This window comes from Aotus nancymaae, unplaced genomic scaffold, assembly GCF_030222135.1.
Source record: "Aotus nancymaae isolate 86718 unplaced genomic scaffold, 86718_ANA_hifiasm-v0.15.2.pri h1tg000022l_1, whole genome shotgun sequence".
In the NCBI taxonomy this organism is placed as follows: domain Eukaryota; kingdom Metazoa; phylum Chordata; class Mammalia; order Primates; family Aotidae; genus Aotus; species Aotus nancymaae.
Window position 1 is genome coordinate 48,939,211 of NW_026988435.1, and position 16,820 is coordinate 48,956,030.

The window sequence follows — 16,820 nt, forward strand, 5'->3', positions numbered from 1 at the left end:
TCAGCTACGCATTTATCTCAGCGAGCAGGAAGACGGCTCTGAGCACAGCGGGAGGCAGGTGTGCCCTAAGCAGTTCCCAGCTTGACTTCTCCCTTTAGCTTAATGATCCGGGGGCCCCAAGATTTACTTCCCCTTGACATTTTCTATCAGACCTAAGGTCTGCCTTGATGTTAACGCCGGAGGAGTATATTAACCCCCCGTCCAGCCCCTACTTCTCCTCCAGACCAGACCAGCCTCTCAGGCTGAGCTTCAGAGTGCCCTGGTCAAGGAGGGAGTGCGGCCAGATGGCTGCAGGGGGCCCTTCGAATTTTATTTGTTTTACAGGCATTAGTGCCGTCCATTTCTCCTTAACCCCCAACTTCCTCTCAGCAAAACAGAAACGTTATCACGCTGCTTCCATCCGTCCAGAAGAAAGGCAGAGGGCGCGCACTGCGCAGCGCCCACGGGAAAGTTGATTCAATTATTTGAGAGAAAACAGGAAGAGGCGTGGGGGCGGGTCCTCCACGGAAGCCTCCGCCGTTCTGTGGCTCGCAGGGGTTGTGTTTCCCAGGCCGTGAGGTGCCCAGCTCCGCACCCCCGCCCCAGGTCGGACCCCCAGCCGAGCGATGGGGCGGGGCGGTTGGGGACAAGCTCCACACAAGCGGGCGCGAGGCCTCGGGTTGGCACGACCGCGGAGTGCGCCTGCGTAGGACGCAGTCCTAGCTGCGGATGGCCTGTGCGCAGTGCGCCTGCGCGAGCCGAGGGCGCTGGCCCGGCTTCCCTAGAGGGCGGGCGTCTGGGGGCGACGCCTGCGCGGGGCGCCTGGCTGTGGGCGGGGCCTTGTCGGCTGACGGCGTGCGCGCACTGCGCTTGCGCGGGTTTAGGGCGGTGGCTGAGGCTCCGGGAGCCTTGGCGGTGTGAACGCGGAACTCAGCGGAGAAACGCGGCTGAGGTAGGTTTCCTGATGGGCAGCTCAGGCGTCTGGACTGCACGTAAGGCATGACAGGCTAGGTGAGGCGTCCTCGCACTGCCTGTGCGCCGCTGGCAGACATAGGCCTCCGCCCCCTTTTGGGACCTCCGAGCGTCCTCGCGGTCTCTGCTTCCTGCCCTGGCTTCCGGACGGGAGCTCGGCCCCTGCCACACCCTTCCCGGCGCGCCGCGCCACCTCCCGGCCACGCCCACAACCCAGCGCCTGCTCCGGCCACGCCCTCCGCGGTTACGCCCACCTCACCACAAGCCCTGCCACGCCCTCCGCCGTCACGCCCACCTCACCACAAGCCCTGCCACGCCCTCCGCCGTCACGCCCACCTCACCACAAGCCCTGCCACGCCCTCCGCCGTCACGCCCACCTCACCACCAGGCCTGCCACGCCCTCCGCCGTCACGCCCACCTCACCGCCTGCCCTGCCACGCCCTCCGCGGTCACGCCCACCTCACCGCCAGCCCTGCCACACCCTCCGCCGTCACGCCCACCTCACCGCCAGCCCTGCCACGCCCTCCGCGGTCACGCCCACCTCACCACAAGCCCTGCCACGCCCTCCGCCGTCACGCCCACCTCACCACCAGGCCTGCCACGCCCTCCGCCGTCACGCCCACCTCACCGCCAGCCCTGCCACGCCCTCCGCGGTCACGCCCACCTCACCGCCAGTCCTGCCACGCCCTCCGCCGTCACGCCCACCTCACCACAAGCCCTGCCACGCCCTCCGCCGTCACGCCCACCTCACCACCAGCCCTGCCACGCCCTCCGCCGTCACGCCCACCTCACCACCAGCCCTGCCACGCCCTCCGCGGTCACGCCCACCTCACCACAAGCCCTGCCACGCCCTCCGCCGTCACGCCCACCTCACCACCAGCCCTGCCACGCCCTCCGCGGTTACGCCCACCTCACCACCAGGCCTGCCACGCCCTCCGCCGTCACGCCCACCTCACCGCCAGCCCTGCCACGCCCTCCGCCGTCACGCCCACCTCACCGCCAGGCCTGCCACGCCCTCCGCGGTCACGCCCATCTCACCGCCAGGCCTGCCACGCCCTCCGCGGTCACGCCCACCTCACCGCCAGGCCTGCCACGCCCTCCGCGGTCACACCCACCTCACCGCCAGGCCTGCCACGCCCTCCCCTGTCACGCCCACCTCACCGCCAGGCCTGCCACGCCCTCCGCCGTCACGCCCACCTCACCGCCAGCCCTGCCACGCCCTCCGCCGTCACGCCCACCTCACCGCCAGGCCTGCCACGCCCTCCGCGGTCACGCCCATCTCACCGCCAGGCCTGCCACGCCCTCCGCGGTCACGCCCACCTCACCGCCAGGCCTGCCACGCCCTCCGCGGTCACACCCACCTCACCGCCAGGCCTGCCACGCCCTTCGCGGTCACGCCCACCTCACCGCCAGCCCTGCCACGCCCTCCGCGGTCACGCCCACCTCACCGCCAGCCCTGCCACGCCCTTCGCGGTCACGCCCACCTCACCACCAGCCCTGCCACGCCCTCCGCCGTCACGCCCACCTCACCACCAGCCCTGCCACGCCCTTCTCGGTCACGCCCCACCGATCTCTGCTCTGAAGCTCACGGCAAGCTCGCCGCCTGACCCTGTGGTGCTCCTGCGTCCACGCGCGGCCCCCTCGCTTCTTGCCCGCTTCCTGCCCGGTTCTCACCCGCCGTCATTGGCCACCTGTTCCCACCCCCCATGATCCTGTTCTTCCCAAGGTCATCTTAGGTGGGCCCGGATCCTGCGCGCACCCCAGCACCCACTCCGACCCATCCCAATTTGGACGCAGGTTCTCCAGTGAAAATATAATTCTGTAAATCAGTAAGTATTTGTAACGATGAACATCACAAAAATAAACATCAAGTCTGAATTTAGAAGTGAAGCTTGCATTTTAAGCAAAGAATTGCTATGCAATTGAAAAAACGCGTTCATCCCAGAGCTGAGTGTGGATTACACTGTTACTGGAAAAATAAGAATTGAGAAGGAAAAGACGGGAAGATGCGCACCTTCGTTCCTGTCAGTGGAAAAAGCACTGTAAAGTCCCAGATAGGGACTTTTAGTTGGAATTAAAGCTATCACAGTTCTAAGGAAAGAATGGATACTGATTTCTATTGCTTTAAGTCGACATTTGATCTGACAGAAACTAACAGGCTTCAGCAAATGAGTAAGAGTAACACCTTGCAGACTAGTGAAGAAAACACACACTGTTTGAAGTTTATGATTTTTAAATGCTTTTGTCTTTGTGAAGAATTGTGATTATAATTTTCATTTCTATACCATTCTTCACACATACACATTTTATTTCTATTTGGTAGAGGACCTTTGTCATGGACCTTAGAAGTTAAGTGAACTTAATTATTAATATGGCAAGTACTTTGTATCTCCTTCTCTTTTTAAAAGTAGAAATGGAGAAGAAAATGAAATAAAGCAGGAGTTATGAGGCAGAGCCTAAGAGAACTATGGCAACATCAGGTGACTGTCCCAGAAGTGAATCACAGGTAATTTTGGTTCCAGTTCCTAAAAATCTGTGTTTAACGAATGCGAACATTGCAGAGAGCTAAGCGTCAGCTCACAGATGTGATGGAACTTGACTTGTGCCTTGGAAGGTGGCCACACAGTAGAATGCTTAAATATGAAGATTGTGAGGCCGAGGAGACGCAGTGTCTGTAGGGTGACATCCTGCACTGGGCCCCATAAACCCTTCTAAGGAAATACTTAGCCCCAAAACATCAGCATCACTTAGGCTTCCATTTTTGGTACGTGAGCTGGCAAAGCAAGCATATTTTCTGAGCTGTTCAATAAAATTTCATGCATAATGCCAGCAATATATTGAGGGCCAGTCGGACACGTTAGGAAAGTTCCATGTATTCATACTGTTTCTGCCTGGGTTACTCATGTGGTTTTGTTCAAGTTAGCAGTAAAAAAGCCTCAAATTTTAAGGAATGTTGATTATATAAAAGTTACCAACTGAATAATAAATATCGTTTTAAAAATTAAGCATTTTCATGTCTGTTATGTCAACTTTAATGTTTTCTTTTTTTTCCTCTTTCATTCCAATGATCTACTTTCATTTGTTTTTTTTTTTTTTTATTTTGAGACGGAGTTTCGCTCTTGTTACCCAGGCTGGAGTGCAATGGCGTGATCTCGGCTCACGGCAACCTCCGCCTCCTTGGTTCAAGCAGTTCTCCTGCCTCAGCCTCCCAAGTAGCTGGGACTACAGGCATGCACCACCATGCCCAGCTAATTTTTGTATTTTTTAGTAGAGACAGGGTTTCACCTTGTTGATGAGGATGGTTTCGATCTCTTGACCTCGTGATCCACCCGCCTCGGCCTCCCAAACTGCTGGGATTATAGGCGTGAGCCACCGCGCCCGGCCTCATTTGTTTTTTTTTTTTTTTTGAGACGGAGTTTTGCTCTTATTACCCAGGCTGGAGTGCAATGGCACAATCTCGGCTCAGCGCAACCTCCGCCTCCTGGGTTCAGGCAATTCTCCTGCCTCAGCCTCCTGAGTAGCTGGGATTACAGGCACGCGCCACCATGCCCAGCTAATTTTTTGTATTTTTAGTAGAGACGGGGTTTCACCATGTTGACCAGGATGGTCTCGATCTCTTGACCTCGTGATCCACCCGCCTCGGCCTCCCAAAGTGCTGGGATTACAGGCTTGAGCCACCGCGCCCGGCCTCATTTGGGTTTTTACAGGAATTTTATTTAAAGTTAGCATCTTTCATTAATTTGTTTCTTTAATTATTCATAAAATGTTTTAATTCCATGGACATCTTATTTTTCTTCTGAGAAATTTAACAAATATTAGGATATTTTTAGGATGATGTTGTAAACAAGTACATTAAGCAATGTACATTAAGCTCTTTCTCTCTATATAAAGTAAAAGTACTCTCGGGTGTATTTCAGTCTGTAGTTCAGCTACTCAGGTGGCTGCAGCGGGAGGATCACTGGGGGCCAGAGGTTTGAGGGTGTAGTGTGTTATGATTGTGCCTGTAAACAGCCACTGCACTCCAGCCTGGCCAATAAAGTGAGACTTTATCTCTTAAAAAACAAAAAGCAACAAGTTTGTTTCCCAATCTCAGTCCTGCTTCTCCTCTTACCTCTCTAGAGGCAAACACAACTGTGAATCATTGTGTGCCCGTGCACCGTTTATATACCTTTAAGCCTCCTGTAGATATCCTTGAACGATATATGATACTGTCTGTGTGCGCTTTTTAGAGTTTCCATAATGATGTCATACTCAGTGTCACCTGTAGCTTGTCTCTGCACTTAACTTTACCTCTGGGGAATTTGTCCTTGTTGATATGTGTGTACTGCTGGTTCAGTCCTGCCACTGTGGGGTACTCCTGTAGTGTGTTCCTTCTCTGAAAGTAGAAAGTACCCTATTTGTACACATGTGTATGGGCCGGTTGCAGGCTCGCTGCTGTACGGTAGGCGTATACCCCATTTTACTTACTTCCCGTTTGTTGGACACTCGTTTCTAGTTTTCTCGATTTCACAGTGCTGTAGTGACCATCCTTCTCTATGCCTCTGTTCTCCAGTAATGACATTGCAGGGTGGAAGGGATCGCAAGTTTCAGTTTCCCTGGATAATGATCCCTTATTCCCCAAAATGACTTAACCAGTTCACAGGTCTGTCGGTAACCCGCAATGGTGCTTGCTAACACTTGACAGCATCAGTCTTTTAAGTTTTGGTCAGTCTCCTGGGTTAGAAATGCATCTTGTTATTTTAATTTTGCTGACTACTTGTGGATCATGGTAATATTTCATTAATACTTGTGTTCAGCCTGTTAATACCACCCCTCATTATAGAAGAGATGTCTGATCATGGTAATTTGTGTTCCATCTCTTTTTTCCCCCTTGATGAGTCTTTTTAGGATTTTATCAATTTGATAAAGAACCAATTTTATCTGTGTTGATTTCTCTATTTTTCTGTTTTCTATTTTATTGATTTCTGCTTTTGTCTTTATTTCATTCTGTTCTATTTGGGTTAATTTTTGTAGCATCTGAGAGGGAAGCTAATTGATTTTAAACCAGTCTTTAAAGCTGTGGCTTTCCTCTAATCACTGCTGTAGCTGTACCTCACATATTCAATGCGTTGTATTTTTATTATTTTTCAAAATATTTTCTAATATAGTCAATGGAAATTAGAAATTTTCTGGACTATTTGAAAGTATGTTGACTAATTTATGCACATTTTGGAAATGTTACTTTTTCTTACTTAATTTTGCTTTGATTACATTGGCTAGAGAACATAACATCCTCTATAATTTCAGTCTTTTGAAATGTATTCAGGGCTGCTTTATATTCTAATCACATGGAATTTTTTGGTGAATGTTCCATGAGTACTTGCAAAGAGTATGTATTCCGCAGTTGTTGAGTGTAGTATTCTATAAATGCCATTAAGGTCAAATAGGTTATTAGTATCGTTCAAATCTCTGTATCTTTTCTGAATTTTTTGCCCTCTTCTATCAGTTACTAAAAATTCTCCACTATGATGTAGATATTTCTATTTTTCCATTTGGTTCTATCACTTTTTGCCTTGTATATTTTGAGTCTCTGTTATTGCGTGTATATATTTAGTATAGGTTTTGTTTTCTAGATTAATTTACCTTATTTTTACAAAATATGTCTTTTTTCCTGTTAATAAATACTTCTTGTCTTGCAGGTACCTTTTTTAATGTTAATATAGCTGTACCATCTTTTTTTTTATCATTAGTGCTTACATAGTGTGTGTGTGTGTGTGTGTGTGTGTGTGTGTGTATGTATATGTGTCTATGTATATATATTTTTCCTCAACATAAGTCCTTATATTTAAAGTGTTTCTCTTGGCCGGGCGCGGTGGCTCACGCCTGTAATCCCAGCACTTTGGGAGGCCGAGGCGGGTGGATCACGAGGTCAAGAGATCGAGACCATCCTGGTCAACATGGTGAAACCCCGTCTCTACTGAAAATACAAAAAATTAGCTGGGCACGGTGGTGCGTGCCTGTAATCCCAGCTACTCAGGAGGCTGAGGCAGGAGAATTGCCTGAACCCAGGAGGCGGAGGTTGTGGTGAGCCGAGATCGCGCCATTGCGCTCCAGCCTGGGTAACAAGAGCGAAACTCCGTCTCAAAAAAAAAAATAAATAAATAAAAATAAAGTGTTTCTCTTATAAAGAGCTAGTTGGGTCTGGCTCTTGGGTCTTTTTTTTTTTTTTTTTTTTTGTCTCTCTGTTAAACACAATTTCTGCCTCTTAACTGGAATATTTAGTCTATTAATATTTAATGCAATGACTAATGTGATTAAGTGTAACATCAGCTGTCTGTTTTATATTTGTCACATTTCTTTTTTGTACACGTCCCCATTTCTGCCCTCTTGTGGATTACTGAAGTATTCCCTACGGTTCCCCATTACCTCCTCTATTAGCTTGTTAGCTGTACCTTTTTATATTGTTTTCCCAAGAAATTGCAATGTGCGTCCTAACTCAGTTTCACTCTTTTTGTAACCACTTCATGACGTCAAGATCTTACAAGTGAGTTTCATTTACCGGGACCCGTGTTTTTGTTTTGCTGTCGTAACATTTTAATTTTACGTGTGTTGTGAACCCCACGATACATTATCGTTGTTGCTGTTTTAATAGAGAGAAATAGTCTCTTAGGATTCCCCACATTCTTGCCTTTTTTGAGGTCTTTCCCTTTTTTCTGCGTTCTGTGTGTTCGTGTAGGATCGTTTTCCTTTAACCTGAACAGCTTCATTATTACACTCATTAGTGTGAATCTCCTGTGTCAAACTATGAAATGTGTTTTGCCCACATTTTTCAAGAATGTTTTAGCCTGATACGGGATTTTAGGTTCAACTTTAACACTTCATAAAGGTGCCATTTCACTGTTTTCTGGCTTCTGTTTCTGATGAGAAGTCATCAGTATTTTACTGTTGTTCTATTAAATGTAATGTATTCCTTTTTCACACTGGCCGCATTTAAGATTTTTCTCATTTTGGGGGTTTTTAGCAGTTTTCTTCTTGCTTTTCCTGCTTAGGGTTAGTTGAACTTCTTGAATCTGTGGTTTGTTTTGAGTCTTGCGCTGTCACCCAAGCTGGAGTGCGGTGCTGCAGTCTCCGCACACTGCAACTTCCACCTCCTGGGTTCAAGCGATTCTTCTGCCTCAGCCTCCCAGGTAGCTGCGATGACAGGCACGCGTCAACATGCCCCGCTAATTTTTTGTATTTTTGGTAGAGATGGGGTTTTGTCATGTTGCCCAGGCTGGTCTTGAACTCCTGACCGCAGGTGATCTGCCTACCTTGGCCTCGATGATTTCTTTTTAATTTTAATTTTGGGAAAATTTCCACCATTATCTCTTCATTTATTTTTTCTGTCTCTTCTCTTGGCGTGTCTCATGCTGTAGTCTTATTTTTTTTCATTCTTTTTTCTTTTTGTGCTTCAGTTTGGAAAATTTCTGTTGACCTAACTCGTGAGGTTGCTAATCTAAACAAAGTAACTGGGAAAACAATACGTTTGTGAAAACATTTCTTGCGATGTCAGACAGGATCTATGTTATACAAAGAGTGCTTTCAGTCTGCTGAGTAGAAGACAAATAGCCAGGTAGAATCATGGACAAGATAAAGATACAGTTTACAGGAGAGCAGACGCGTGCAGTCAAAAACCATGAACACGCGATAGCCAGGGGATTGATAGTGACTAACTGTGAGATACACTTTACACCTACGACTGTGGGAAAAATGAAAGACAGTGGTAATGCCTGTTGCTGCTAAGTGTTCAGTGCTATTGAAGTACGAAGTGGTATATGCTTGATGAAAATAATCTTTCATGTTTGGATTTAAAATACCCTGGCTGGATGCAGTGGTTCATGTCTGTAATCACAGCACTTTGGGAGGCTGCTGGGTGGGAGGATCACTTAAGCCCAGGAGTTTGAGTGAGCAATGTAGTGAGACCTCATCTCTACAAGAAGTTTAAAAATTAGCTGGGTACAGCGGTGTGTGCCTGTGGTTCCAGCTATTTGAGGGGTTGAGGTAGGAGGATTGCTTTAGCTTGGGAGGTGGAGGTTGCCGTGAGCCAGGATCACGCCACTGCACTCCAGCCTCGGCGACAGAAGGCGACCTCATCTCAAAACAACAACAACAAACCGTATTCTTTAACCCTGGCAGTCTAATCTGTCCCACAGAAATACGGTGTCCTCACATAAGCTTATCTGTGCACAGACTTCTTCCGTTGCATCATCAGTTACGGTGGTAGAAAACTGGACACGGAGGCAAAGCCTGTCAGCAGAGGCTGGCTGAAGAATCAAGCGGAATTCCTTCTATGGAATAGTGTATAGCCATTGAAAATAGTAATTCAGGGTTCTAACAGTTGGAGAGTTTTTCCAGAAGGTATTGTGTGAGTGAGAAAAACAAAATGCAGGTTGGGCGCGGTGGCTCACGCCTGTAATCCCAGCACTTTGGGAGGTGAGGCGGGCAGATCACTTGAGGTCAGGAGTTTGAGACCAGCCAGGCCAACACAGTGAAACCCCATTTCTACCAAAAAAATACAAAAAGTAGCTGGGCATTGTGACACATGCCTGTAGTCCCAGCTACTCGGGAGGTTGAGGCATGAGAATTGCTTGAACCAGGGAGGTGGAGGTTGCAGTGAGCTTAGCTTACGTCACTGCACTCCAGCCTGGGGGGCGTATGTGTGTGTGTGACACGGGCGTGGAGGAGGATGGAAGGCCGCACAGCAGGGGCTGGTGACGGGGGATCAGAGTGAGCAGAAGGCAGTGCTGCCTCAGAGCGAGTCACGCTCCTGGTACACGGAAAGGCGCAAAGCCTACAAACAAGCCGTCAGCAAGGTAAAAAGAGATGCCAGCAGGGATTTCAAAGACGTCTAACCACACAAGGAGGCAAATGGAGGTAACAAAAGTGGTTGTATCTATTGAGAGTGTGGGAAGATTGGCGGTTCCCTCTCGCAGCAAGCGGTCTAAGGAATACGTTCGTGGAGGGCACTGCGCGGTAAAACCGAAAGCCATAGAGGACACAGAGCCTCAGTCTGTCCAGTTCACATTCAGAAACTCGCCCTAAGGTGATGAAGGTCCATGCAGGATGATTTATGTTGAAGGAAGTTCACCTTAACGTAACTTAGAATAGTAACAACTGAAAAGTCTCAATGTACAAGACTAGGAAATTGGATAGGTAAGTCTTGACAATTCATAGACTAGAATACTATACAGATAGTACATAGTGTTAGAAGTATATTTAAGAATCAAGAAAAATGTTGAGTTTATAAGTGAGAAACAGGCCACAGGATTATTGTGTGAACCCGGTAAATGCTTTGTATACGTGTCACGTGTCCACTTTTCAGAAAGCCTCAAGGTGTAAACGGTGTGCTGCCTGCCATCTGCGATCAGTGAGTGCAGTTACAGGAATTTCCTTCTGTGTACTTTGGCGTTCTCACACATTTTCTAGCGTAAACATGAATTACTTTTATGTTTAGGAAAATGTGTTTAAAATGTGTGTATTGAGACAGGGTTGATTCATTGAACTGGAATGTGTGATTGGAGGTTCTGCCCCCTGCAGTGGTGTCTCCAGGCAAGTTTATTCTTATATAAAGTGAACTGCTGGGCATGGTGGCTCATGCCTATAGTCCTAGCACTTTGGGAGGCTGACGTAGGTGAATTGCCTGAGCTCAGGATTTCGAGGCCAACCTGGGCAACATGGTGAAACCCCATCTCTACTAAAAGTACAAAAAATTAGCTGGGTGTGGTGGTGCACACCTGTAGTCCCGGCTACTTGGGAGGCCGAGGCATCAGAATCATTTGAACCTGGGAGGTGGCGGAGGTTGCAGTGAGCCAAGATCGTGCCACTGCACTCCAGCCTGGGCAATAGAGCGAGACTATGTCTCGGAAAAAAAAACAAATGGGTGTGGTGGGGGGAGGCTCCAAGGACCCGTGTGGGTCTGAGCTGGGGCTGCCCAGGCTCTGCTGCCTCGTGCAGTTGTGCCATGCCACCAGCTCTTTCCACAGGCCCTTGGCTGTGCCTGCCTGGGGCACTGGGCCCCTGGCTCTGTCCTCACACTGGTTTCTCTTCGTGGAGCTGATGACCGCCTTTAGGAAGCGTTGCTGTTGAAGGCCAAGGGTTCCTCACCAAATAGACACTAGCAGTGCCTGTTTCTGACTTCTTCCTTTGATGTTCTCTTTTTTTTTTAAAGAAATGTAGAGTGAAGGTGACAGCCTTTGATTATGGTAGTAAAGATGATCCGTATCGTTTGTGTGATAAATTCTTGGGCACGTGAATCTATATTTGAAATTTAAACCATCCTAATAGCATAGCCAAAAAAAAAAAAAAAGCTCCTGTGTCCTCTCCTCACCGTTTGCTTGGCTTTGAGCAGGAAGAAGAGCCTGCTGAGTACACTGACGCGGGGCTTCTCCAGGAGGGAGTACAGCCGGAGGAGTTTGTGGCCATCGCAGACTACGCTGCCACCGATGAGACACAGGTAGCCACGCGTGGTGGTCAGTGTTCATGGCTTTCAGCATGTTCAGTGGCACAATGAGATAGCTTTTGCAGAAGTCATACCAAAATTAAATGAAGAGTATTCAGATGCTTGGAGCCACATAAGACCTGTGTGTGGGCTTCACCTCCCAGCCTGACCAGTTCTGCTCCAAGCGTGATGTGAAGACGCCGGGTATAGAGTGGGGATCCTCAGCCGGGGCAGAAGAGTGTTCTGCTTTCTACTTGGAAACCTTGCTTCAGAACCCACCCAGTTAATGAAAAGTGAAGCTGTCAAACATATCCAGCTATATCTGCTTGGATGTGGCTTTACCTTGTGACAGGAATTTCATAGAGCACGCCTCCAGTAACTCCATTGGCATAGCTGAGTTACGGTGGAGAGGCTGTTGAGAAATTCTCCCCTAGGCAGTTTGAAAATGTTCACTCCTTTTTTTTTTTGGAGATGGAGTTTCGCTCTTGTTGCCCAGGCTGGAGTGCAATGGCACGATCTCGGCTCACCGCAACCTCCACCTCCAGGGTTCAAGTGATTCTCCTGCCTCAGCCTCCGAAGTAGCTGGGATTACAGGCGTGCTCTACCATGCCTGGCTAATTTTGTATTTTTAGTAGAGACAGGGTTTCTCCATGTTGATCAGGCTGGTCTTGAACTCCTGACCTCAGCTGACCCACCCACCTTGGCCTCCCAAAGTGCTGGGATTACAGGCATGAGCCACCGTGCCCAGCCCACTCCTTCTTTTAAAAACATCAGTTAAGCTGTACCCGTCCTTCAGGTAGGTGTTCCACAGGCATCGCTGAGTCGTGCTGTCACCTGCACACATTCTCAGTTGCTGTCATTACCCACTGACTCCTGTTTGAAATCTCTGTGATTTTGTCACCATCGATGGGATTTATCACTGAGCCAGACTTGAAATACTAAGGACTGGTTTTCCTTTTGAATTTTAACCATTTTTTTTTTTCCAGCTCAGTTTTTTGAGAGGAGAAAAAATTCTTATCCTGAGACAGACCACTGCAGATTGGTGGTGGGGCGAGCGTGCGGGCTGCTGTGGGTACATTCCAGCAAACCATGTGGGGAAGCAGATGGATGAATATGACCCCGAGGACACGTGGCAGGATGAAGAGTACTTTGGCAGCTACGGAACACTGGTACCGCCTTCTGAGTTCCCTGTGGCCGGCCGGGCGGCGGGTTCTCTCTGGCCTTAGTTCCGACTGCGTCGTTCGGAGCAGGCTCGTAGTCTTGGAGGCCAGAGGGTCTGTGTTGCAGCCACTCAGCTCTGACATGGTTGTGTGGAAGCCAAAAGTGTGCAGGGTTGTTTGTGTTCCAGTGAAACTTTATTTATGGACCCTGAAATTTGAATTCTATACAGTTTTCATGTGTCACAAATTATTCTTTTCATTTAAAAAAATCATTTAAAGATGTAAAAACCATTGTTAGTTTGGAGGCCATCCAAAAACGGGTGGCCCGTGGCGTAGTTTGCCGACCCTTGGCTCAGTGATAGGATTTGGGCAATGAGATTATGAGCATGCTCTCTCAGGATCTAAAAAAGTAGTAACTTTTACTTTAAAAATGAAATTAGGCTGGGTGTGGTGGCTGACACCTGTAATCCCAGCACTGTGGGAGACTGAGGCAGGAGGATTGCTTGTGGCCGAGTGTTCGAGACCAGCCTGACAACATAGTGAAAATGTATATATATATATATATAAGATTCGTCTCTACAACAAAATACATATATACATAATTAGCTGGGCATGGTGGTGCATGTCTGTAGTCCCAGCTGCTTGAGATGCTGAAGTGGGAGGATTGCTCAAGCCTTGGAAGTCGAGGCTGCAGTGAGCCATGATGGTGCCACTGCACTTCAGCCTGGGCTACACAGCGAGAGCCTTTCTCAAAAAAATGAAAAAAATTCTATAAATCTGTGAATAATAATACTTCTAGTCAGGTGTGGTGGCTCATGCCTGTAATCACAGCACTTTGGGAAGCTGAGGTCAGAGCATCATTTGAAGCCAGGCGTTCAAGGCTGCAGTGAGCACCTGGGTGACCGAACCAGACTCTGTCCCTAAAAAAGTAATAAAAGCCCAACTTCTAAACAGTCAGCTTACTGAAATTTTTCCCCCAACATGGAGAAGTGCCTATAACCCCCTGGTGCAGGCAACAGTCTGGTTACATTTTAAAACGAGATGAAAACAGTTACTTGCAGGATGAATGTTATAAAAATAATGTTAAGCAAAAGAAGGAATAGGGCAAAGAATCTGTAACGTGTGACTCAATTATATAAAGTTAAGACGCCACATTAGGTGTTTTTTTTTTTTTTTAGACAGAGTCTTGCTCTGTCACCCAGGCTGGAGTGCCGTGGTAGGATCTCAGTTCACTGCAGCCTCTGCCTCCCAGGTTCAAGCAGTTATCTTGCCTCAGCCTCCTGAGTACCTGGGACTACAGATGCGCGCCACCATGCCTGGCTAATTTTGGTTTTGTTAGTGGAGGGGGTTTCGCCACGTCGGCCAGGCTGTTCTCGAACTCCTGGCCTCAAGTGATCCTCCTGTCTCAGCCTCCCAAAATGCTGGGATTACAGGTGTGAACCATCGCGCCTGGCCAGAAGGCACTGCTTGTGAGTTTGCATGTGTGGTGAGACTGACTGAGGGCAGGAGTGGCTCCCCTGAGAGTTGAATGGAAATTACCTGCTGGTGGTGGAGGCTGTGGGACCAGCAGGCCGAGTTGGGAGGTCTGACATGCTGGCAGTGTTCTGGGGTTGGATTAGAGGTTTTTGGTATATAACTAGACTTGATAAACTGGGCAGACACTTTCTAATGCACTCTTTTGTAGGTATACCATATTTCACAATTAAAAGTGTTAAATTCCCGCCTCTCAGCTCAAGGAACCACTGCCCGCTAGATTCCTCTGTACTTAGGAAGTCTAAGTGACACCTAATTTATTTCATTTTTTTAGTTTATAGAAAAGGCGTTGTTCCACACACTCGGGTGTTCACTGTGCTCTCGTCACATAGCTGTATGATTTTGAAGATCTCTCATACTGAACCTGCCATTCTTGGTAACAGCTGCAGGGCATCGTGTTACTTTAAAAGGATCGTGTTGGATTTGGACAGTGGTTATTTAACAACATTTTGTCATGATAAATAATGCTGTAATGGAGTCCTGTGTAACCCTGTTTAATGTTTTTTAGAATTTCTATAGGGTAAATTCCTAGTGTGTGTGTGTGCGTGCGTGCGTGCGTGCGTGTGTGTGTGTGTGGTTTCCTTAAGTGGATCTTGCCAATTTGCCCTCCAGAAAGATTTGCTAGTTATACACTTAGTGCTCCTGTAACAAAATACCTTAGACTGGGTAAGTTATGAAGAACAGAGATTTATTTCTTGCAGTTCTGGAGGCTGGGGAGGCACTGGCATTGGTGTCCAAGATGGCGCCTCATGGCTGTCCTCACGTGTGGAGGAGGGAGGGCTGGGAGTGCCCCTTCCACCTCAGGCCCTTTCATAGTAACCTCCAAAGCTGACCTCTCAGCTTCTGGGCTGGGGCACTTTCAGGCTACTTGGTGCCAGGGGGCTGCCCGCAAAGCTGACCTCTTAATGCCATCACATTGGCAATTAAGTTTCAACATGTGGATTTTGGGGGACATTTCAGACCATGGCACACATCCACTGATGGTGTGTGAAAACTCATTTCCCTACCACAAACCAAAGTGAAAAAGGTCTTGGATCTTAAACGTTGAATATGGTATCTTTTAATTTTGATTTCCATAAGTGAGATTGGTCATCTTTTGTGTGTTTTTTGGTGTTTTGTATTTTTTCATTTTCTGTAAACTTTCATATTATTTGTCCATTTCTTTTGATTTTTGTTGATTTATGTGTTAAGTAATTTAGCCTGAATTTGTGAATTTTTGTGACTTTGTGAATTTTTTCCCCACAGAACCTTTTTCTTTGTATGATCTGACAGGTTTCTCTTTCCTTTGTGAAAATCTTCCTCACTGTCACATTATAAACACCCACAGGTTGTTTTGATTCTGTGTTATTTTATTTTTATTTTTTATGTTCTTTAGAGATGGGGTCACTTTGTTGTTTGACTGGCTGGAGTCTAGTGGTACAGTCATAGCTTACTGTGGCCTCCTGGTTTAGGGGTTCCTGTCACCCCAGCTTCCCAAAGTGCTGGGATTACAGGGGTGGGGCACCCCACCTGGCCTTATCCTCTTTTAAACAATGAGATTTTAAATCAATCCAGAATTTATTTGTTGTAAAAAATATAATGTAAAATTCCACCCTAATTTATGCCCACAAATACCCAGCCAGCGACCGCAGCCTCAGTTACTGGACAGTTCCTTCCCACTGATGTGAAATGCTGTTTGTCGTGCTCTGGATTTCAGGGGTCTGCTTGAGAATTCCTGTTGGCTCACTGGTCTGTTTACTTCTCGGCAGTGCCCAGTGCTTCATCGTCGCACCTTGGTAGGATCTGCGGGAGCTAGGTCTCCAGCATCCCCCCACTTTTTTATTAAAGCATTTTCCTCATTAGCCTTGGGCACTGATTGTTTTGAAACTGATTTTAATATCATTCTGTTGTGCTTCCTCCTGCACGCCAAATGGGCTGGCATTTTAGTAGGTACTGCGTGGAATGTTGATGTTAATTTTGGGAGAAATGACATCTCTGTAACGTTGACTCTCAGCTTCCTGTTACTTCAGCTTTGTTTAATATCTCGACATTTTAAGGCTTTTCTCATACACGGTTGTGCACCTTTCTTGTTAAATTTATTCCTAGATATTTTTTATTATTACTGTTACAAGGGGTTGGGTGAAGTGTTCTCTAAGTACCAGCGAGATTAGCTTGGTTTTGACATCCAGGCCTTCCACAGTCTTACTCATTTTCCTCTTCTGTTTCTGTCAGTTACTGAGAGCACAGTGTTGAAATCTCAGATGATAATGGCGAATCTGTGTGTTTCTTCTTGCGTCTGTATTGGTTTTGCTCTGTGTATTTTGAAGATCTGTTACTAGGTACAGAAGTATTCAGAATAATCACGTGCTCTGGGTGAACTGGTCCTGTGTTGATGTGTTGCTCTGAACTGTGTTCTGTGTGGTGCTGATGTAGCTGCTCCTGCTCTGTCTTCTTGGCATTGGCACCACAGGCCTTTCCCATCCTTTGCTTCAGGGCAGGAGACCTGGGCCTTGCTTTGTGGTCCATGCCTCCCACCTCCTCCTGCCTGTCCCTTTGTTTTTTATTCTGCGGCGTCTTGGGAGGCTCCATGGTGAGCTCTGAGGACCTCTTGCAGGCTCCTGTCTGCTGGCGAGGTCTGGGCGCTGTCCTCACTCTGCTCCCGCCTGCTACCTGTCTTCTTCCTGGCGATGCTGTTTCTAGGCTGGGTCTTCTGTAGCTTGAGAGTGTTGGTGGGAGGGGTG

The 16,820-nt window shown here is 47.9% G+C and overlaps 1 protein-coding gene across 11 annotated transcripts in view; it reads left to right on the plus strand.

Annotated features, from left to right (window-relative positions):
- The first annotated feature begins 843 nt into the window (after positions 1-843).
- The window catches only part of PRMT2 (protein arginine methyltransferase 2), a 37,613-nt gene continuing 21,636 nt past the window's right edge, over positions 844-16,820 (plus strand). For 7 of the 11 annotated variants that reach the window (XM_012437594.3, XM_064380285.1, XM_064380286.1 and 4 more), the window contains exons 1-5: positions 844-931; positions 2,678-2,780; positions 3,363-3,457; positions 11,318-11,422; positions 12,394-12,576. In XM_012437594.3, coding sequence (XP_012293017.2) covers positions 3,419-3,457; positions 11,318-11,422; positions 12,394-12,576 — 327 coding nt within the window. In that variant the 5' untranslated portion in view covers positions 844-931; positions 2,678-2,780; positions 3,363-3,418. The other 4 variants (XM_012437596.3, XM_012437598.3, XM_012437593.2 and 1 more) reach the window with 4 other exon arrangements.